The sequence below is a fragment of the Muscardinus avellanarius genome (genome assembly GCF_963383645.1).
Source record: "Muscardinus avellanarius genome assembly, chromosome: 3".
NCBI lineage: Eukaryota > Metazoa > Chordata > Mammalia > Rodentia > Gliridae > Muscardinus > Muscardinus avellanarius.
Window position 1 is genome coordinate 96,983,651 of NC_137788.1, and position 24,881 is coordinate 97,008,531.

The window sequence follows — 24,881 nt, forward strand, 5'->3', positions numbered from 1 at the left end:
AGCACTTCATAGACATATTAATTTCTTATATTCCCATGTGGCTTGTCCCATCTTACATTCAGAGTCCATGACCTTAACTAGTGTCCTATGTAGCCTCCTTTTCAAGTAAATCACTCATATTTCTTGAAAGGCATTTAACTACTAATAATAACTTACAATAAACCTCGGTTAACCATTTTAAGCCACACTAATGTGTCATGACACGTTCACTGAGAACCTCTAACATAGCATTAGAAGCATTGTCCCAAGATAAAAGAACTGAGTCACAGAGATTTGGACTCTAACTCTGACTCTAACACCAACTAAATGTCACTTCAGTAAGTAGCTTATCCTCATTTGCTTCAATTTATACATATATCTATAAAGTAATGACATTGGGCTATTTACTCAATAGCATTAAATAATGTGCTGTCACAATTCTAAGAATGATGCTCTGGTTCCTATTCTAAAGAAGTGTATAAATAGCCGGGCATGGTGGCACATGCTTGTAATCCCAGTACTTGGGAGACTAAGACAGGAGGATCCAGGTTTACATATAGCCTCAGCTACTTAGTGAAGTGCTTTGCAACTCAGTGAGACCCTGTTTCAAAATAAAGAATAAAAAATAGGGCATAGCTCAGAGGTAGAAGGCCCCTGGGTTAAACCCCAGTGCTATAAAAAAAAACTGTATAATTTATATGGAAGATATAGTTTTACATAGATCTTAAAAGAAAAGACAAAAATTGTATAAGTGGCAGTGATTTCTAATAGTATCCAAATATCTGTTTTTACCTTCTTCCTGAGAAATAACTTAGTTGTACAAATTTCTTCCCAGCTAGTGACTATATTCTTAAATTCTTTTTCAACTAGCCGTGTCTAAATTTTGGTTACTAACATACAAACATAAGTGCTGAATGTCACTTTGGGAAAATGTCCTGCAAGAGAAGGATATATCCTATCGTTCCTTTCCTAGTTGTTGCCTAAAATTTGGACATAGCTGGAGCTCCATCTCAGACTCATGAAGTCAACCACAGATGGGAGCCGCTAAATTTCTTTTTCACCTTCCAGAAAATTCCATTCCAGCTGAAACTGCCTATCCTCAAGCTTCTGTTTGTGATGAAGTGATAGGTTTTTATCTTATGTCACTCTTGTTTCAGACTTTCTGCTACATGCATCTGAACCTAATTCCAAGTGGTGCCAGCAATTAATATACTAGGGCAGAAAGAGAAGATGCCAAAATAGGTTACTTCTCAAGGAAGAGAAAAATCTATATTCTTAAAAGAATTTGCATTTTTTTATTCTTTATTTTGAAACAGGATCTCACTGAGTTGCAAAGGGCCTCTAAGTAGCTGAAGCTGTGCTAGGTCCTCCTGTCTCAGCCCCCCAAATGCCGGGATTACAAGCATGCACCACCATGCCTGGCCAGAATTTACATATTTTTAAGAGAAATTTTTTAAAAAGTACAAAGTGAGAGAAATGTGAGCACAGCCTAAAATAATTTATTGGGGGTGTAATAATAAGATTTTCTTAGTTGAATCAGTATATTTTCAAGCAGTGGGAATACTGAACCTGCTAAATAGGGATCAATTATGGAAGGTTTTAATGCTGGGATAAAAATTTCACATAGAGCTGGAGGAGTAAAATACAATATCCATGTAACTACTGCAATGCATTTTGCCTCACTCCGCACACCCCCTCTCCTCTGATAAGGTTATCTACTAGAGCAGGAATAACTTCTGTTTTTCACCTCATTTCAAATGATGTGGCATTCCCTTCACCCCCTTCACCCTCATGAGGTGATGCATCCTTAGAACAGCTGATAGGGACCAGGATGGGGCCTAAAGGGAGGAGATAAGAGACTGGCTGCTATCAGTCCCTAGTAATATCTTACACTAAGTAGCAAAAAGATGTCCTTGGTTGTTTGTGATCCACTCCAGCTCACCAGAGCTACAGACTAGAAAGAAATATGAAACCAAAAGCCTAATTAATAATAAGCAAAATTCTAGCTAATAATCAGCAGCACATTACTTTCTGCTGTTGTATGTCACCATAAATAGTGAGGATGGCATACTGATGATATAAGGGCCAAGTAATTTCCCCCATACATACCTGATCTCACAATAACTTAAATCATGAATATAAAAACTTCCCTGGTTCATTTACAACATACTATTTTTGTATCCTAAATTGATATTCTCATTTAAAAGAAGCTTCCTTAAATTTCAACATTGAGTCTTGATAGACTCTAAGGTCTAGAGGAGCAGAGCAACAGTTTCTATCATGTTTACTCATGTATCACCTGACTCCAGTATGAGACCTTCTGCCTGGTAGGCATATGATATTTAAATCCATGCAAGTTCCAAAATTCAAAACTTATTGTAAACATGATTACATATATCTACATGTTGCCTCATACCACTTGATATTCATGACTACTAATTTCAACCAGACCTTTGCAGCAGGTAATCATATTCCTTCAACCCATCTGCTTTCTGGCTCTCCTAGGATACTATTTCATCCCTTCTCCTCTTTCCTCAGACCTCATATGTCCTTGTTTCCCATTTCACTGAAGAAATTGAAACACTAGGAAAAAAGCTTTGACAAATCTACTGTACCCATTTACTCGAGCTTCTGTGACTATGGACAAACCCTTCCTTGAGCGCTAGTTCTCACCGCCACTCGCCCATTCAAGGACAGTCCCCTAGCGACACTCCCCTTTCTTCCTTGTACAACCAATGGTGCCCTCTCTACTGCACCCTTCCCCCAAGCATACACATACTTCTTTCAATTCTAGAAAGATATTCCCTTGGTCTCATCCCCTTCCCATTGCCACTCCTTTTCCCTTCTCTCACAGTAAAACTCCTTCAAAGTCAATCTCTATTCTCTGTTTTCCCCATAGCCACTGTCACCACCTGACATACCAACTATTTTATCTATTCATATGTGTGTGGTACTGGGGGACTGAATGTAGGGACACTTTACCTCTGAGCTACACCCAAAAGACTGTTTATTTTGAAACAGAGTCTTGAGAAATTGCTGAGAGGCTTACTAAATTGCTGAGGCTGGCCTCCTCCCAGCTTCTATCTTCCTGTCTTAGCCTCCCAAGTACTGGGATTATAGGTGTGCACCACCATTCCTGGCTTTGCTTATTGTCTCCTCCGACATATATTCTAATATAAATCCCACAAAGACAGGCAGGGTTATTTTGCTTGGTTGGTTGGTTGGTTGGTTGCTTGGCTGGGATTGTTTGTTTGTTTGTTTGTTTGCTTCTATTTTATGAACTGCAACATCTCCACCACTTAGAAAAGGGTCTGAAAGATTAGGTACTCATGAAACATTTACTGATGAGAGCAGTACGTGTTGAATGAGTAAGTAAATAATCCCCATTAAAGATGTGCATTAGCACCGGGCATGGTGGCACAGGCTTGTAATACCCGCACTTGGGAGGCAGAGACAGGAGGATCGGGCAGGTTCGAAGCCAGCCGAGCTGGCTTAAGAGACCCTTTTTCCAAATAAAAAATGTATAAAAATAGGTCTGGGAGTGTAGTCCAGAGATAGAAGGGTTTCCAGGAACCCCAGTATCACCAAAAAAAAAGTGTGCATTATAATTAAGTCCAGTGTCATATTCATCTATTTATTTGCTTTTCAACTGATGAGTTAAGAAAGAATATCATCGGCCGGGCGTGGTGGCGCACACTTGTAATCCCCGCACTTGGGAGGTAGAGACAGGAGGATTGCACAGGTTCGAAGCCAGCCACTCTGGATTAAGAGACCCTGTTTCCAAATATTAAAAAAAAAAGTATAAAATAGGTCTGGGAGTGTAGCCCTGAGGTAGAAGGGCTTCCAGGAACCCCAGTGCCACCAAAAAAGAAAGAAAGAAAGAATATCATCAGTTTTTGATATTTTCTTAAATTTTTTAGGTCCTGTGACCATGTGAACAAGGTCCTACAAAAGAAGCACTTTAATGCCATATGCTAAAAATGTTTAAAGACAAAGAGAATTACTCTAAGATTTACAGTGAAGATAAAACCTCAAAATGCATGTAGAGCATGCTTGGACTATTATGTGACATAAATAACATAATATTTGAAAGCAGACATATCTCATCTGAAAGTAAATTAGACAAAAGTAAAATCCTAAGTCAAATTAACAAATTTTAAAATTCAGCATATTTTTCATCTATTCATCACTTCACTTAACTAAGAGATTAATCTTCAACTGGGTGTGGTGGCATACACTTATAATTCCAGTACTTGGGAAGCTGAGACAGGAGGATCACAGGTTCATGACCAGCGTCTGAAAATTAGTGAGACCCTCCACAACTTATTGAGACCCTGCTTCAAAATAAAAGTATAAAATAGAGCTGGGGGTGTAGCTCAGAGGTGGAATGCCCCTGGGTTCAAACCTTAGCAGCATACACACACACAAAAGATTTTTCTACTCGCTAACAAATGAATGGAAATCTCTACAAAATATTTAAATTGTTTTAAGGAAAAACCAATTATGAAAAGTTTTGTGAGTTTCATACATTGTGACATTGAAATTAAAATAATTACTAACAGACATCAGTTATGGTGATATAAAGTAATCTATGGAACCTCTCTTATAAACAAAAGCAATATGAAAACATGAACGTAAACAAAGTCACTAACGTTTATATTGACAACCATGCAGGGTATTCTAACTCTGAACTAAACCCCCAGCCCTTTCTTTCTTTTATTTGTAAATGGGTCCTTCCTAAGATGCTGAGAGCCCCACTAAGTTGCTGAGGCTGGCTGTGAACCTGTGATGCTCCGGTCTGTCCCAGCCTTCTAAATACTAGGATTACAGCGTATGTGCCACCGCATCCAGCAAAAGTCTATTTTTTAATTAAAATCTGTTCATTATTTAAAATTCCACAGCCAAAAATATTTTACCTGTTCATAGGCTCCAATCTTGATTGCTGTCTCTGGTGTAATTTTAATAACATTTAGAGCATTTCCTCGCCAGAGAGAAAGAATTCCTCCTTCTTTTACCATCTGCTCAAACCCACTAGTCAATCTCATTCTCTTTGTCTTTAAACTATGAACCTAAAATGAACAGCAAATTTATTTTCTAATTTATTTTGCTGGTAATATGGCATTGATATTACAATTGTTAAAGAAATAATTATATGTATAGGTATAAATTCATGATTTCAATTCCAACTTAATATTCCTTCAGAGACATAAGAAATTGATGTATTAATATTTTTCTTGTTCCAAATATATATTTCCATCACAATAACTCCTTCATTATTCTTTTTTGTAGTCTATGGTTTCCATGGTTCAAATATATTAAACAGAAAATTTATAAGAGACAAATAACTCATACATTTTTCTTTCATCCTCTGCCAGGTAGTATAATGAAATCTCACACTGTCCAGTTCTACTCTCCCCAGCAAGGTCAGGAACCACTCCCTTTGCCAGTGTATCCATGCTGTGTACACTCTAATCTCAGCTGTCACATCCACTGTCACAGTATTAATAATGGTCCTGAAGTGCAAGAATCGTGATACTGGCACTTTGGATATTCCAGAGATGCTGTAAAGTGTTTCCTTTTAGTGAAAAAGTGAAAATCATGTAACTTTTATTAAAGTGTATTATTATAATTGTTCCAGTTCATTGTTATTACTCTTACTGTGCCTAATTTATAAATTAAACTTTATTGTGGGCATGTATAGCATAATGCACATAGAGTTCTGTACTATCTGCAGTTTTAGGCATCCACTGAAGATCTTTGAACAGTTTTTCCTCAGATAAAAGGAGACTACTTAATCAAAGAAAAGAATAGCTTAAGGAAAACATAGATAATTATATAGAATCTCAGCATAAACAAGGTACAATGTTGCTACCAAAATATCCCAAGATTACTAAAGAGTACATTAAAATATGCACTGAAAAAGAAATGTATGTAATTACATGAAGCTCTCAATAATATAAAGGTATTATGAGTCACACTGTGTAGCTCAAAATTCATATGTTGAAGTCTCTAGCTTCTAGTATCAGAAAGTGACCTTATTTGGACCTGACCCTCCTCTTCTCTTCCTCCCTCTGTCTGTCTGTCTGTCTGTCTGTCTGTCTCTCTCTCTCTCTCTCTCTCTCTCTCTCTGACTTGGCTGCCATGATTGAGAGCACCTTTTCTCTACCACATACTCTGCCACTGATTCTGCCTTGGAGCCAGCCACCATGGACTGAACCTTCAAAACTGCAAGCCAAATAGACTTCTCCTCTATTTTGTACTTGACAGGTATTTTGGTCATGATGATGGAAAAGCTGACTGAAACACCACATATAATTTTCTATTTTACACACTCAGTATTTCTTGTGAAATTATCAAGGACTCTTCAAGTTACTTTAACTATTAAGTGGTAGATACATTGTGTAAACTACCTGCATCATGACTTTCAAGCGATCAAAAGGTGCCGTGCATGTTCGTGTAACTGCACTAGCTATTCCTGCTGCCACCAAACGCCTCCACCAATCTCCAGACTTCTTTTCTTGTTCTGTGAATTCATCTGGAATGGCTATACTCTCTCCTATATCAACTATCTGATAAATGCAAAAAAAAGATAAGACAAAAGAAAAAGTGTAGGCATTTTATAAGTTAAAAGGACAACTTTTTACAGAGAACAAGAATAATTTTTCATAAGGATCAAAGCAATCCAAAGCTTTTTTCACGTCACCTCCTACTACAGAAGAATGATGGTTTGCTTACCACTTTTATTTGATCACATAATTAGACCACATTCACTTGCAGATTTCGTGTAAAATCATCTCTATAAAACTATAATTAATAATTTAATATTCTCAAGCCATTTGGACAATCGCTTATAATTAATAATTTAATATTCTCAAGCCATTTGGACAATCGCTTCCATAAAAATATAAACCCTGGCTGGGTGTGGTGCCGCAGGCTTGTAATCCCCGCACTTGGGAGGCAGAGACAGGAGGATGGCGCAGGTTCGAAGCCAGCCTCGCTAGCTTAAGAGACCCTGTTTCCAAATAAAATTATAAAATAGGTCTGGGAGTGTAGCCCAGAGGTAGAAGGGTTTCCAGGAACCCCAGCCTGGTCACTTACGATAGTGTCTGTCACATACTATGCAATTAATAATGCTTGATAAATGCTCTATGCATGTTGGGCGTGGTGGCGCACGCTTGTAATCCCAGCATCCGGGAGGCTGAGAGTAGAGGATTGTGGTTCACAGACAGCCTCGGCTACTTAGTGAGGCCCTCTGCAACTCAGTGAGACCCTGTTTCAAAATAAAGAATAAAAAATTGGGCAGGGGGTGTAGCTCGGAGGTCAAATGCCTCTGGATTCCATCCCCAGACCCACAAAAAAATAAATAAATAAATAAAATAAATAAAAAATAAATAAATGTTCTATGCTTTGTCTCCAAATCTCTCAACCCCATCGAATACTTAAACTTAAGTCAGAATTCAAGAATAGCATCTTACAGCCTTCAATTCCCTACTATTTACATTGACTTTTTCTTCAAATGTCACTTTAAAAAAAAATCTTCACTGTCATGAATTTTACATTTCACTTTATTTTTAGTAACCATAAATGATTTTGCTAAACCTAATTTTTATAAATGGTAGAGTAATGTGTTTTAGTAGAAAGAGTACCAAACTGGACTCAGAAGATCTGGGTTCCATTATCTGTTAGACATGGTAAACAATTCACTTCTCTGCTTCTTCGTTTTCCCACCTACATTTATCATTCAATTAGTGCCCTCCTGTGCAAGCACCTCCCCAACTCAGAGGTCATGTAATAGTTCCAGAGAGAGAAGATGGTGGCTTGAACTAGCATAGCAGAAGTATAAATTGCAAAATGATCAGATTCAGGGAAACTTGAAGACAGAGCTACAGGATTTCCTGACAGTAATGGGGTATCACAACTGTGAAGACAGGAAGCATCAAGGATGACCCCTAGGCTTTTGCTCTGCTAAACGTTGTGATCACTGAGTTGGAGAGAAATAGATGGGTGTGGATTATTGAAAAGAATAAACTCTGTTAAATTAACTACCTATTGGACAGTAAACTGGAGATATTGAATAGGCAGAGGGATGTACAGTTCCAGACGTGATGAAAGAAAGATGGAAACTATGGATTTGAAAGAAACCGGCAGAGAAACAATACTTAATGTCCTGGAACTTGTGAGAATTAATCCAGGAAGAGAATATAGCTAGAGGACAGAAAAGGCCCAAGGAGTGGATCTTTGGACACCAAAACATTTGGAAATTCGTTGTATTCATTTGCTAATGCTTCTGCAACAATGTACAACAAACTGGGTGGATTAAACAGAAACTGTCTCACAATCCCAGAGGCTAAGTCTAAAACCAAGATGTTAGCAGGGCTGTGCTCCCTGTATAACAGGTAAGGAGATGCTTCCCTTCCTCTTCCTAGCTTCTGGTGGACTGCTGACAATCGCTGGCATGTCTCAGCTACCAACTGCACAACTCCAGTCTCTGCCTCCATCTTCACATGATGCTCTCTCCCAGTGTGATTTAATTCACATAGTTATCTTCTTTTTGTGTGTGTTTGGGACTGGGGGTGGAACCCAGAGGCTTTCTACCTCTAGGCTATACTCCCAGACCTATTTTATATTTTATTTGGAAACAGGGTCTCACTAAGTTTCTGAGAGCCTCACTAAGTAGCTGAGGCTGGCTTTGAACCTACACAATCCTCCTGTCTCCGCCTCCCAAATACTGGAATTACAAGCATGCACCACACTCAGCTCCATAGTTATCTTCTTATAGAGACACTGGTTATAGTGGATTAAGACCCATCCTACTCCAGTATTACCTCATAATATTTCAACAATTCTTTTATAAAAGCTTTTTTTAAATGCCCTGATTTTCTAATAATCATAAAAACAATAACTTAAGCCAGGCATGGTGGCACACATCTGTAATCCCAGCACTTAAGAAGCTGAAACAGGAGGCTTGCAGATTCGAGGACAGCCTTAGCAAGTAGTGAGACTCTCATCAACCTAGCGAAACACTGTTTCAAAATAATAATAAAATAAGGCTGGAGGTATAGCTTGAATTTAGAATGCCCCCAAGTTCAATCACCAGTAACACACACACACACACACACACACACACACACACATACATACACACACACACACACACACACACACACACACACACCCCAACTTACAGAAAGCTTCATTACTAACTCTACCTGCAATGCCTCATTTTCAAATAAGATCTCATTCTAAGGTCCTGAGAGTTAAGACTTCGCATCTTTTTTGGCATGGAACACGATTCAACCTATCACATCAGATAAATAAAGAATAAAGAAAAAAGGGAAGCCTAAAGGGAAGCCAAAGAGACAGCACAACCAGTAGAATGCAGTATCCTATAAGTCAAGTGAAGCAGGGGTTTAGATGCTGCAGTGATCAACTGTATCAAATGCATCTGAGATCAAGATGAGATATGAGAATTGACCATTGGAGTTGGCAAACAGAGGTCATTGTCAATCTTGACCAAGTTGAGAAATCAATGAAAAGAAAGGCTGTTAAGTTTCAAGACAAATAGGGCCTGTCTAAAGATATTCTATTTAATATCTACCATAGTGGCAAAAGTTTTAAGCAATTTTACCTTTTGCAGAGATATGGAACAAGTTTGTATCCAATACTAGTGAAAACAAAAAATAGGTTTAACAAAGTAGGCAAGTTATGGAACCTACCTAGATGTCCATCATCAGATAAAAGGACAAAGACAATGTGATATATAGATAGATAGATAGATAGATATATCTCCACACATACATACATATACATATATATATATATATATATATATATATATATATATATATGCAATAGAATTTTACTCAGCCATAAAGAAGAACAAACATGTCATTTACAAGAAAATGGATGGAACTGAATGGGATCCGCCTGACTCAGAAAAATCAAGGGCTGCAAGTTTTCTTTCACATGTGGAAACTCGAGAGAACATGAGAAACAAAAGGACTTCAGATAAATGAGGTGAGAGAACAGTGCAGTAGTGGAAGAGGATCAGGGGAGAGAGGAGAAGAGGAAGACAGTAGGTTTGGGGAAGGAAAAAAACCAAATAATGTTAGATGTATACATTAATGTATACCTATGAATCTCACTACCATGTACAATTACAATGCACAAATTAAAATGCTTTTAAATCAGTGTGAGTTTCATAAAAATACTTTGAACAAATTATGATCCAGCAATTCCATTTCTAAGTATATACCCTATATTCAGAGAAAACACTGTTCTCATATATATGAGGAGACATGTGTAAGAAAACTTATAGCAGCAAAAGCCTAGAAACACCTATAGTTAAACTTACCAATAACACTGATATAGTGATACAATGGTATACTGTATAAGAGAACAAGAATAAAATACAGTTTCACACATCAGAATGTTAGTAGAATATTAAGAAGACTATATAATTCAAAAGGAGGCAAAACTAAATCAGGCATAATGGTGCATGCCTGTAATTCCAGTACTTGGGAGGCTGAGATAGGAGGATCGCAGGTTTATGTCAGCCTCAGCAATTTATCAAGGCCCTCTACAACATAGTGAGATCGTAGCTCAGAAGTAGAATGAGCCTAATGCCCCTAGATTCTGTTCAGTACCATACACAAAAAATAGGCAAAACTAAGTATTATTTGGTTTATACATAAATATATTTTCATTTTATAAAGAAAAACTGGAAAAAGATTTATCAAAAATTCAGTATAATGGTTAATTCTTAGGGAAGAAGGAAAGATATGACCGGGGTGATATGCACAAGGGACTTCTTTAATAAAGTTCATCACCTATTTTTCATTAAAAAACTGACTTCTGGGGACTTCCGGGAAGATGGCGACCGAGAAAAGCAGGGCTTAAGAGCCCCGCTAACAACCAATCTCTATTACCACAAAATCAGTGCCTTTCATAGCCAGAAAACACCATCACCAGAGAAACAAAAAAATCACCAGGCTCCAGAGAGAAAGCGGACTGAGAACAGAGCTCAGAGCCACAGAGGAGATACACCGGCCTCATGCCCGAGGACGCGGAAGCAGCGCCATACTGCCGGCGGCAGCGGTGAGTTCACCGGACGGCTACAGCAAGCCGAGGTGAGCCTCTGCGGAACAGCCAGGCGGGATTTCTCGGCGCAGAGAGCATCTAAAGCTCCCAGTGGCTGAGCTCAGCACATGCTGCAGGGATTCAGAGTGGAACTAAAAACCAAGAAGAAATACGCCAGCCTCACGGCCGAGGGCGTAGCAGCGGCGCCATATTGCCACCGGCAGCAGCAGCAGCAGCGAATTCACTGAGACCAGTACAGCTACATCTACATACTCAAGAACAGTGAGTCAAATTGCGGGCCACAGAGGAGAAATCCCAGTACTGTACTCCCTGGGACTTGACCCATTGGGGGAGTGGCGGTGGCAGAGATATCACACCATAAGAGAATGCCCAACCTGGCACCCCCCATGGTCTAAAGCAGCCTCTATCGACTCCCTGGGTGGGAGACTCTGTGATACAACCCAGTAAAGGAGTAGTGGGGTCTGAGATACTACAGACTCGAGATCCAGAGCACCTTAAGTGAAGTCATAGTGACCCAAAGGAAGAACCCAGAGAAGGCACAAACTCCCGAAATCATGGGAAAGAGGAATAATACTGGAGCAATGAATGCTCACAACCCCACAACAGAACCCGATAAAACAGAAAATCAGAGATTTCTAGAAGATCAAATCAGGAAAATAACTGTAAAAATAATAGAGGTGCTTCGAAAAGAACTCAGAGAGAGCCAAAAAGAGATAAAGGATGCAATTAATGAAGTAAAGGCCTCAATTCAAAGCACAAACAACCGATTAGACCACATGGAGAACAGAATCTCGCTCTTAGAAGATGATCATTCCAAAAATGAACGCATAGTTTCTAATCTAGGAAACAATATCCGACAGCAGGAATATGATATTGAAGAAATATGGGCCCATTTTAAGAGAGCTAACCTAAGAATAATTGGAATAGAGGAGGGAAAAGAAAGTGAAACCAAAGGGATCAACAATCTCTTCAAGGAAGTAATAGCAGAAAATTTCCCAAACATAGAGCAAGAGGTTGATACACAGATCCAAGAAACTTATAGAACTCCCTTTAGACAGGATCGGAGAAGAGGTTCCCACGCCACATAATTGTCAAAATGACCAATGTGGAAGCCAAGCAGAGAATCTTAAAGGCAACAAAAACAAAGGGCCAAGTGACATTCAGAGGCAAACCAATTAGAATCACTCCAGACTTCCCAAACCAAGTCATGAGAGCCAGAAGGGCTTGGAGTAACATATTCCAAACTCTGAAAGAAAACAACTTACAGCCAAAAATTTCCTACCCAGCCATTCTTTCTATCAAATTAGATGGAAAAATAAGAAGCTTCCATGACAAAAAGAAACTGAAGGAATTTATGTCTTCAAAACCAGCACTAGAGAAAATACTCAAAGAGATTAACTACAAAGAAGAAATAGGTAACACTCACCAGAACCAGAGAAACAAGATTTTCCATCCAACAGACAACTAAGATTGGTTATCTGTGGAGATTCATTATTTATGTTAGTCTTTTACCTATCTCTAAATGGTATTGTTTGCCTTTATTGTTGTTAATTTTTAGGATTTCTAGTTGGAATATTAATATACCTTCAGATATAGCATTTGGAAATATTTTATCCCATTCTATTAGTAACTGTTAACTCTGTTTACATTGTCTTTGTATATACAATATTTTTTTAGGGAGTTTGTATACTCCTCTGTTGCCTGTGCCATTGAAATCATAACCAAGAAATCACTGCCAATTTCAATGTTGTGAGGTTTAATGACCCAGATTTTCTCCTAAAAGTTTATAGTCTTAAGATTTATATTTAGGTCTTTTATCTATTTTGAGTTAATATTTGTATATGGGATTAGGTAAGGGTCCAATTTTATTCTTTTCCATGCAATTATTATTTTTAACAATATTTAGTTAAAAGATTAATATTTCCACCACCAAATGTTCGTGGAAACCTTGTCAAAAATAACTTGACAATATAGGAAAGAATTTAGCTCTAGGCTTGTATTTAACTCCAATGGTTTATATATCTGCCTTTAGAATAGTACTACACTATTTCAATTATTGTAGCTTTATATGGTTTGAAATCAGAAAATATATATCTTCTAGCTTTGTTCAAGATCGTTTTGGGTATCTAGAGTCCATGTTCCATATTAGGATAGATTTTTTTTCTGAAAAATAAATATATAAATATATGATAGTTTCACCTAAAAAAATAGAAAAAAATATTCTCTGGTAAGAAAGTGAAAAGAAATATTGAAATGTTATCTTTAAGTCATCAAAAGCTTGGTATCAGACAAATTAAACTGTTATGTGAGATTAAAAAAAAAAAACTGACCTCTGTGACAGAAAACAGAATAGTAATCTGAGCATGGTAGCACATGCCTGTCATCCCAATATTTGGAAGGATGAGAGAGAAGGATCAGAGGTTCAAGGCCAGCCTCAACAACTTAGCAAGTCCCTGTTTCAAAATTTAAATTTTTTTTAAAATGGAGCTGGCAGGAGCTTGGTGGTAGAATGTCCCAGGGTTCAATCCCCAGTACTAATAAAAGGAAAAGAAAACAGAATAGTAGTTGCCTAAGATTGATGAGAGAGTTGGAATTAATTATAAGCATTTACTACCAGAAAATTTTAAGGATAATATATCATTGAAAGTGTGTTTTTATAAAAAGAAAAATGGCCAGGCGTGGTGGCACACGCTTGTAATTCACATGCTTGGGAGGCAGAGACAGGAGGATCGCGCAGGTTCGAAGCCAGCCTCGCTGGCTTAAGAGACCCTGTTTTCAAATAAAAATATTAAAGGGTCTGGGAGTGTAGCCTGGAGGTAGGAGGGTTTCCAGGAACCCCAGTACCACCAAAAAAGAAGAAGGAGGAGGAGGAGGAGGAGGAGGAGGAGGAGGAGGAGGAGGAGGAGGAGGAGGAGGAGGAGAAGGAGAAGGAGAAGAATGGATTGTGGTGATGGTTTCACTATTCTATAATTTTTACTAAAATCATTGCATTTAGTTGCCTATTTATAATGGGTAAACTTTATAATATAAATTACACTTCAATACTTATTTTTTTTTAATTCTGAGCCAGGCATGGTGGCGTACATCTGTAATCTAGTAGTGGGAAGATTGAAACAGGAGAATCACAGGTTCACAGCCAGTCTCAGCACCTTAGCAAGGTCTGCAACTTAGTGAGATCCTGCTTCAAAAATAAAAAATTGGGTTGGGGATGTAGCTCAGAAGCCAAATGCCCCTGGGTTCAATCCCTAGTACCACACATACACACACACACACACACACATACACACACACACACACACACACACACACACACACACAAAAGAATTCAGAAGCTGCTTTAACTTGCTAATAATTATAAAAAATAGTTTATACCAAACATCATATCTAATAAAAGTTTTTAAGTATCTTCTTTAAGATCATGAATAAGAAAGACTGTCATCACTGCTACTACTTAACATAGTTTTAGAGATTTTAGCCAAAGTTATAAGTTTTAAAAATATAGGAATTGAAGCCGGGCATGGTGGCGCATGCTTGTAATCCCCGCGCTTGGGAGGCGGAGACAGGAGGATCCCACAGGTTCAAAGCCAGCCTCTCTGGCTTAAGAGACCCTGTTTCCAAATAAAAATACTTTAAAAATGGGTCTGGGAGTGGAGCCTGGAGGTAGAAAGGTTTCCAGGAACCCTAGTATCACCAAAACAAAACTATATATATATATATATATATATATATATATATATATATATATATATATATATATTATGAATTGAAACAAAAGAAGTAAAAGTTATTATTATAAAAAAATGTGGTTTCATATAAAGCAAAACAAAATATTAGTAAAAAATTAGAATAAGCCAGGCGTGGTGGCGCACACTTGTAATCCCCAAGCTTAGGAGGCAGAGACAGGAGGATTGCGCAGGTTCGAAGCCAGCCTCGCTGGCTTAGGAGACCCTGTTTCCAAATATAAAAAAGTATAAAATAGGTCTGAGAGTGTATCCCGGAGGTAGAAGGGCTTCCAGGAACCCCAGTACCACCACACACACACAAAAATTAGAATAAATGAGGGGTTAGCAATATTACAAGACAGAAAGGTCAACTTACACAAATTATTTTCTCAAAGCAAAAATAATCAACTGAAAATTTTAATACAAAAGAAGATATATTCATATTCTAAATGTGTCAAAAATCTATGAACAATTTAAGAATTAACCTAACAAAGAGTACAGAAGACAATATCAGAAAAAAACAATGCTCTATTCAAGAATACAATAGCAGATCTAAAGAATTACATCATGTTTGTAGATGGAGTAACTTAAAACTATAGATACTTGTTTTAACAAAATAATTCTATAAATCCCAATGGACTGAAGTTTGTTCCCCCCCTCCCTCAAAAAAATTATAAATTGAAACCAATAATAAATTGGTAGTTGGAGGTGGGGGCCTTTGGAAGCTAATTAGATCATGAGGGTGGAGACTTCTTAAGAGACCAGACAGCTAACTAGCTCTTCTCACAATATGAGGACACAACAAAAAGATGTTACTCTGTAAACTAAAAATGGGCATTCACCAAGAATTCAACCATGCTGGCACCCTGATCTAGAACTTGAGAAAGAAATGTTTGCTGTTTAAGTCATCTAATCTATGGTACAACATTATAGCAATATGGACTAAGTGAGCCAATAATTGGGACTGAGAAATGGTCACAGGTTGCAAGAATTCTGGATGTGTGCTATGAAAGACCTCCATTTTCTTGGATAGGCAGAATAAATCTTGTCAAAATGGCCATACTACCAAAAGAAATCTACAAATTCAATACAGTCCCCATTAAAATACCAATGACATTCTTTTTTTTTTAGTGACAAATTTGAACATTTTTATTAGATTTTTTAATGGAATGTGTTTGATTCTACTTTCTAGCTGTGTTGTATTGGGCTGTTATTTAAACCATCACCATTCATAATGGTAAAATAGTACAAAGATATTAAATGGTACAAAGATAAATACCGTTTAATACAGGACAGTATAGATAATGTATATAGCATATTATTGGGCATGCAGAAAAATTCTATAAAAATAAAATTATTATTATAACATTCTTGATGAAGGAGACAATAAGATAAAGTGATATTAGAGATAAACAACTTTATTTGCGTTTTATAATTATAGAAAACTGACCGGAAACCCTGGAAGAAGGGCAAAAGGGTAGGGAGGGACATCTAGAAGCTACTTTAAGTATTCCCAAATAGAACCTAATAATCTTCTTTATTTCAGATTGCTTCTATGACCACACACCAAAAATAAAGAAGCCAATGAAAAAATTTGGAAAACAAAAGCTATTTGATAGTGGAGTTTACTAGCTTATTTGCCTTGGAAGCAAAACATTTGCCAAAAAAAAATAATAACATGTTTTTTATCTTTGGAATTCTTCAACTTTTATTTTTAAATATGTTTATGGTATTGTGTCCAAATTTTATTTTCTGCCTGGGTAATGCGCTTGAACCCATTTCATTTATGATGACACTTCACAGAGCTATAAAAACAGTCCTATAATTCATACGGAAGAATAAAAGACTCAAAATAGCCAAAGCAATTCTGAACAATAAGAACCATGCGAGAGGCATCATAATACCTGATTTCAAATTATACTATAGAGATACAGTAACAAAAAGCATGCATTGCCATAAAAGTAGGCTTATAACCAATGGAAGAGAAAATAGACAAATCCACATGGTTACAGCCAACTGATCCTTGATAAAGATGCTAAAAATGTACATTGGAGGAAAGGCCGCCTCCTCAGAAAATGGTACAGAAAAAACTAGATATACATATAGAGAAGAATGAAACCAGACCCCTCACTCTCACCTTCACGTCAAGTAAACTCAAAATGGATCAAAAGCCTAGAAATTAGACCAAATACTATGCAATTATTAGAAGAAAACAAGACCAACTCTCTGAAAAAAAAAAAACATAGGCACAGGTAGGGACTTCTTCACTAAGACCCTAAAGCTCAGAAAATAAAACCAACAACCAATAAATGGGATGGCATCAAATTAAAATATTCTGCATGGCAAATAAAACAATCAATATCATGAAGAGAAATACTGCTTTCACCACAATTTCAAAAGGATCCACACCCAGCAGAGCCCCAGGGGCAGAGCCACCTGGAGCCACTGGGCACAAGAACCCTGTGCAGAGCCATGGAAGGGAGACTACAGCCTTGGTGGGGCAGGATCACTAACCCAGTGGGTATAGAAGAACATCAAACACAACATGATTATTCTCAAGACTTAAGACCTCATGGATCTTGCCCTGCTAGATTTATGGATTTGCTTGGGACCCATCTTCTCTTCCCCTCTTTCCTATTTCTCCCTTTTGAAATGGGAATGTGTTCCTGTGTTTGTCTCATGCCCTTTCAGTAGGCATCTAATTTAAAGGCTAGGTTTCAGAAGACAAAGAAACCATAGTTGCTGTGTTGGTACCTAGAATACTGACAATCATTACTAACTTGATAGAACATTATTAGGAGGGAATACTGTAACTTTAGCCATGAAGGTTGCAAATATAGCGATCATATATGATAATAGCAGCTATGACTTTTAGATATAATGAAAAGAGTGAAATACGAAGTAATCTTACTGTAGAACGCTTCCAGAAACGAATAATTTCAGTGATATTTTTTGCAGGATGAAGTAAAAAGTAGTCTCTCCATTCATCCCAGTCCACTGTCAATGTCCCATCACTATCGATGCTGAAATAAATTTTAAAATGGTGCTTACAACATTTATAATAAAGTTAGCACCATTGTGAAAGCTAATCAAATGCTTCTTAAATTTTTATACTGGCTTTTAAAAAAAAAAAAAGACTTCAGTTTTTAGGAGCTTCAGATTTTCCTAGAAAAATTGAGAAGATGATACAAAGAGTTCCCATATATTTCCACACCCAGTTTGCCTTATTGGTAGCATCTTATATTATTATAGTACATAGTTATAATTAATGAACAAATATTGATATATTATTAACTAAATGTTATACTTTATTCAGTTTTCCTTACCTTTCCTTTTTGTTTTGTTTGTTTTTGTACTGGGAATTAGAATTGAACTCAGGGGTGCTCTATCTTTGAGCTACATCCTCAGCCCTTCTTATTTTTTATTTTGAAACAAAATCTCATTATACAATGTGCTGGCCTTGAACCTGTTATCCTCCTATCTCAGCCTCCTATGTACTGGAATCAAGGGCATGTGTCAAAGTGCCTGGCTAGACTTTCTTAGTTTTAACTAATGTCCCCTTTTTCTTTCTTTCATTTTTTTTTTTTTTGAGGGGGAGATTTGGAATCTTTTCAAAAGAAATCTTTCTGAAAGCTTGAGATAGAGAACAGATAAATGTTTTGCAACTGTTAGGTTCAGGCAGTAGTGAGAAACCAGGTGCTCATTCTGACATCTTCTCATTCCTCCTCCCACAAATATACAGAGGGCCCAATTAAGTATAGCCTGAAAGACCATAACACTGGGGTGTGTGAAATTTCATTTGGTTTCTGTTGCACTTAATGGGATATCTTTGGAAGTTGCTTTTAGAAGGATAGATTCAAAGTGAAACAGTTAAGCAAATACACATAGGTTTGTTCAACAAGTTGCAGAATAAAAGGAGAAATGACACATTTATAACAATTAGTTGTCTATATGGAGTATAAAACACAAATACAAACTATAACCAATGAAGACAAAGGCTCACCTTCTTAGAATCCGGTTTGCTTGAGCTATAGAAATATCTATACCCAATGATTTCACAGCATTAACTACTTCTGAAGCATCTATTACTCCTTTAAAAAATAAAAAATATCAAATTAAAGTATCTGAAAAAGTAATGTGGCCAAATATATTTAGAATGAAATATTCTTTTAAAGTCCATGTGTTTTATACATGGTCTATAATCCAAAATTTGTAACCCAAGCCTAAAAAGCTCCAAAATGTAATACTATTTGTAAATTTGGCAGCAAAGTTCACTTGACTAAAAAATTGCTTTCAACATCCATGAGATTAATTTTAGTCAACTCTTTATCTAATTTAGTTTAAACATTCATGTTTCACTACAGAAATATTCATTAATATAATTTTATGACCTCACTTAGTGTCCCAGGTCTCACTTAGATTATTACTAATATATCACATAATATATTACTTTTCTAAAAAGGAATACAAATTCTAAATTTCAACACACATTTAGCCTTAAGAGTTGCAGATATATAACACATTATTGATTATTATGCCTACTTGGGAAAAAATGAAAAGCTAATTCTAAATACCTGATTTAGAAGCATGAATATAAAGCCACTCAATTTTTTAAAAATTTTTATTGGTACATTGTAGTCATACATCTTAATGAGATAGAAGATTGTGGAGAATGCAAGATTTAAAAGAAACAACATACTTAAAATACAACATGACCATATTCCATTTTAACATAACCTTTTCTATGCTAAATAAATAAAAATAATGCTTAATATAAACCTACTATGCAGTTCACTCTCCCATTGCTAAATGCTGGGGAGAGAAATTAAGTATTTTATATACTTCTAAAACTCTAAAACACATATCTAACCATATTACTCCCAAAGCCAAAAAGTTTTTTATTTTTCTCTATATAAAGATAATAGTTGTAGATACCCAATCTTTTAAAATATATAGACAATTTTTATATGTAAGAAAAAATCAACTTTAGTATCTCTCCTCGTTGAAAAATAATGCCCAAAAGATGCCATAGATTCAGCCACACTTTTGATTTGTATTTTGTGAATCATAGCAATATATGCATATACATCTACATTTATAAACAATATTACACAAAGAAAAGACCCAGAATAGCCAGAGCAATTCTCAGCAATAAGAACAATGCAGAAGGCATCACAATCCCTGCCTTCAAATTATACTACAGAGCAATAGTAGTTAAAACAGCGTGGTATTTGGCACAATAACAGGCACATAGACCAATGGAACAGAATAAAAGATACAGAAACAAATCCACACACAGTCCATTAATCTTTGACAAAGGGGCCAAATTCATACACTGGAGAAAAGACAGCCTTTTCAACAAATGGTGCTGGGAGAACTGGCTATCCATTTGTAGAAAGATGGAACTAAATTCTTACCTCTCGCCATGCACAGGAATCAACTCAAAATGGATCAAAGACCCAGAAATTAGACGAGAGACTGTGAAGCTATTAGAGGAGGGCATAGGCTCAACACTCCCAACATATAGGCACAGGCAGTAACTTTTTCAACAAGACACCCAAAGTGCAGGAAATTAAAACAAGAATTAACAAGTGGTATGGCCTCAAACTAAAAAGTTTCTTCTCATCAAAGGAAACCATCAAGAACCTAAAGAGAAAGCCTACAGAATGGGAGAAGATCTTTACCAGCCACCACTCTGATAGAGGGCGAATAACCAAAATATACAAAGAGCTCAAAAGACTCTACACTAGTAAAACAAACAACCCAATCAAGAAATGGTCAAAAGAATTGAATAGACACTTTACAAAAGAACAGTTACAAACGGCCAATAGATACATGAAAAGATGTTCAACATCATTACCCATCAGGGAGATGAAAATCAAAACCTCACTGAGATTCCATCTAACCCCAATCAGAGTGGCAAGCATAAAGAAATCAAATAACAAGAAATCCTGGTGAGGATGTGGGGAAATAGGACCTCTTTTATGCTGTTGGTGGGAGTGCAAACTAGTTCAGCCGCTATGGAGATCGGTGTGGAGATTCCTTAGAAAACTGGGAATAGGCCGGGCGTGGTGGCGCACGCTTGTAATCCCCGCGCTTGGGAGGCGGAGACAGGAGGATCGCGCAGGTTCGAAGCCAGCCACGCTGGCGTAAGAGACCCTGTTTCAAAAAAATATAAAATAGGTCTGGGAGTGTAGCCCGGAGGTAGAAGGGCTTCCAGGAACCCCAGTACCACAAAAAAAAAAAAAGAAAGAAAGAAAACTGGAAATAGATCCACCATTTGATCCAGCTATACCACTCCTGGGTATCTTTCCAAAGGGGTTGAAATCTGAGAATTAAAGTAACATATGCATACCCATGTCCATAGCAGCACAAATTGCAATAGCCAAAATAGATCTCCATCAACAGATGAATGGATTGCAAAACTATGGGAAATACACGCAATGGAATTCTACTAAGCAATAAAAAAGAACAGAATATTCATTTGCAAGAAGATGGAAAGACCTGGAGAACATTTTGTTAAGTGAGATTAGCCAAGCACAGAAAGAGAAGAGACATATGTTTTCTTTAATATGCTCAAGCTAGGAAGTATTAGAGATACTCAAGGGACTCCGGATAATGGAGGGGAAACCTCAGCAAAGTCAGAAAGGAAGGGTAGAGGAGGAAGAAGGCTGAACTAATTAATGGAAGAGCTACATTCGAATATGTATATACATGTGAGTATAACATTGTTAACCTGGACACTCAGTATTGGGAGGGAGGGAAAAGGGGAAGAAAAGGAAAAGGGTACTAAGTACTGTGTGAATATATGCTACTGTCAACATGACCCACATTATGTGAGACTATAGTGTACCAGTAAAAAATAAATAATATTACATATATGTATGAGACATTATGTAGCCCATAGACAAAGCTCTTGATTCCTATACAGAATCTTAGGCTCTTTGCAATGATGTCAAGTGTTCCAGGCTCTACAGGATAAAAATTTACTTACCTATTCCTCATAAATAAGTTTTTCCAACTGGGGAACCTTGAATTTTCTGTCTTATATCACATTATAATCTTCAAAACACTATATTAACTAATATTTTAAAAATTTGATAATCTACTCCACAGATCATTATACTAAATGTGAAGACCTTTGTTAACATATTTCCTAGTATACTAAGCTCACTTATAATACTCACTGTTTCTTTGATTGAACTAAATATATTAAGTAATCCTTATCTAAAGATCCTAAAACTTTAAGCAAAAATATATAAAAGTAGATATTGCAATTCAGAATAGAACCCAGGCCTATAGACTAAAAGGGAGATTCAGTGTTTTCTTTACATATAAGCAGCAAGCCTTTACTGTTAAGATGTACTTCAAATGGATTCAAAAAAATGACAGAATTTAGATAGATGGAAAGGACTGAATGTACTCAGTTATGAATATGTAATTTGAGCTTGTTTCAACTGGTTGGCACTTCCACTGGTCTTGCCTGGGTAATTCATGTGAATTCAACCACATGGAGGATCAACTACAGATGGCATCTGGATGCTTTCAATAACTTGCCTGCCACCTCAGATGAGAATAGAAAACAGCAAATAACTAAATAGGCCTCTCTTTCCATGAGGTTCTCTCTACTTGGTGGCTAGACATTTCTGGTAATTCAGGATGTTCAAGAGGCAGCGCTCCAAGATGACAAACTCCAATGTACAAGTACTTACTGAGTCTTCCTAAAGTCCCAACGGCTGAAGCAAGCCCAAGTCAGTATGGGACAAAAGGGCATACACCCTGAAAGATTTATTAAGATAGCCAATGTACAGCAAAACTATTTAACCTTCCTCATCCTTAGTGTTCTCATCTATGAAGTGTGCCTGCTGTGAGGGTTATATAAAATAAAAATAAGATATAGAAGGTAAAGTTGCTAACACAAATATATCATACAAGAGAAACCAACAAATGTTATTTTCACCATTTCCTCAATCCCCCAAAAAACTCCAATCAAAAAGAAACCAGAACAATAAAATAATATTTAATAATTTCTTTATTCACATATTTACAAGAGCATCCCATGGACATTCTGATGAAATATAGCACCATGTTCAGATGCTCCTAATTAAGTATAACACAGAGTGGGGACTATAGCTGTTTCCTAAGGCTGCTACAACAAAGTATTGTAAGCTAGGTGCCCTAGTTCAGTTCTAGAAGCCAGAAGTCTAAAATCAAGATGTCAGCAGGGCCATGCTCCCTCTGAAGATGCTAGAGGAAAAAATTCTATCCTCTGCCTCTCTCCTAGATCCTGGTAGCTTTAGGTGTTCCTTGGCATGTTGACCTATCATTCCATGGCAGTATTCACAACATTATCACCCTCTGTGCATATTTGCCTTTTGTGTCTAGTTCCCCTGTATAAGGGCATCAGTCATAACAGAATAGGGCCCATCCTAATTACCTCATTTTAACTTGACTACCTCTACAAAGATACTATTTCCAAATAAGGTCACATTCTGAGGTACTGAGAGAAAGGACTTCAACATAACTTTCTGAGGGGCTACTTAATTCAATCATTAACAGGTGATGTATTCTCTTCTTCACCCTCAGTAAGTATCCTGATCAAAGTACACTGGTTGAACGCTACAAAAGGTGGTGACTGAGATGTCAGCAATAACAGCCACTCCAAAAGTAACACCGAGAGTAGGCAGCTCAATCAAAGCAGGGCCTCTGCGGGTCTGCTGGAGCCAGACTTCTGCAGTCCAGGTGGGCAGCAACCTGGCGGCAGAAGGTATTTAACTCTGCCTACTGTTACGGATCAGAGTCTCAAAACAATGGAGCCAGGAGGGCGTGGAAGATGGTGGCGGGCACGGCCACAGCAATGACCACAGCTACAGTGGCAACAGCTGGCAGCAGCCAAATAGGACATGTATTCCTCTGAGAAACCCCAGACAACAGATTTTGGGTTAATATCTGATTGGTACAACATACAGAGAAATTTCCAGCCATGACTTCCTACCTAAAATATAAGAGAGAAGAGATGGACCAAGAGGCAGTGGCGGTGGCCAGTATTTGGGAGAGGCAGACAGATCCAATCCAACCCGCCTTGAACTGTTGGAAAACTCTCCCTGAAAATAGACTGTTCCTCCCCCACATGCTCTGAAATTCTGGACAACATACTATGTAAGAAAAATGCTCAGGAGGAGAACCAAGATGGCGGTGGCAGCCAGTATTTGGGAGAGGCAGACAGATTCAATCTAATCCACCTGAACTTTTTAAGAAATCTCCCCCAAAGTAGACTGTACCTGTCCCACATGCTTAGGAACTCTGAACGACATATTATGTAAGAAAAAAGGTTCAGGGGGCATGAAAGGGAGCCCCACATAGCCGGGTCGGCCAGTGTGCCCTGCATCCCAGGAGACAAAGGTGCTCCTGGCTGCCAAGCTTCTCTGTGCCGCAAAGGGGGCCGGAGTGCACTTGGAACAGCAGAACCCACTCTCCATGGTGAAGCTGTTGGCCTCCGCTCTTGGCGGGGAGATAAAACCTATTACTCCTAAGTACTCGGGTCCCAACTTCTGCAAAAGACATGTACTGTTTTCTTTTATTAAAAAATTATTTAAGAGGGAGGAATATGGCAGCAGCTGTGGCTGCAGCCACGGCAGTGGCTGCCACTGTGAAGGTTTGCAGCAGCCAAATAGGACATGCATCCCTCTGAGAAACCCTGGACAACAGATTTTGGTTCAATAGCTGATTGGAACAACATACAAAGACATTTCCAGTTATGACTTCCTATCTGAAATATAGGAGAGAGTGGAGAATGGTGGAATTAGAGGCAAGACGGCAGCATGGAGCCTGCCATTACAAGAAAAGTGATTTTTGGAGGGACATCCCAGAAGAGATCTGAAAGCAGACTGCTCCTGCCACACATGCACAGGGATTCTTAACAACATACTCTAGGAGAGACCAAGAAGGTGGCAACAACGGCCAGTATTCAGGAAAGGCAGACAGATCCAATCACATCTACCTTTAACTTTTGAAGAAATCTCCCCAAAATTAGATTGCTCCTGCCCCACACACTCAGGAACTCTGGACAACATACTAGGT

The 24,881-nt window shown here is 37.6% G+C and overlaps 1 protein-coding gene across 1 annotated transcript in view; it reads right to left on the minus strand.

Annotated features, from left to right (window-relative positions):
- LOC308261175 (mitochondrial adenyl nucleotide antiporter SLC25A24-like) overlaps positions 1 to 24,881 on the minus strand; it is a gene marked incomplete at both ends in the record, with an annotated part of 54,655 nt that overhangs the window by 9,247 nt on the left and 20,527 nt on the right. Inside the window, 4 exons of the mRNA XM_080692914.1 lie at positions 4,896 to 5,048; positions 6,390 to 6,548; positions 17,713 to 17,824; positions 18,805 to 18,892. Of these exons, the coding sequence (XP_080549040.1) occupies positions 4,896 to 5,048; positions 6,390 to 6,548; positions 17,713 to 17,824; positions 18,805 to 18,892 (512 nt within the window). The remainder of the gene's footprint in view (positions 1 to 4,895; positions 5,049 to 6,389; positions 6,549 to 17,712; positions 17,825 to 18,804; positions 18,893 to 24,881) is intronic.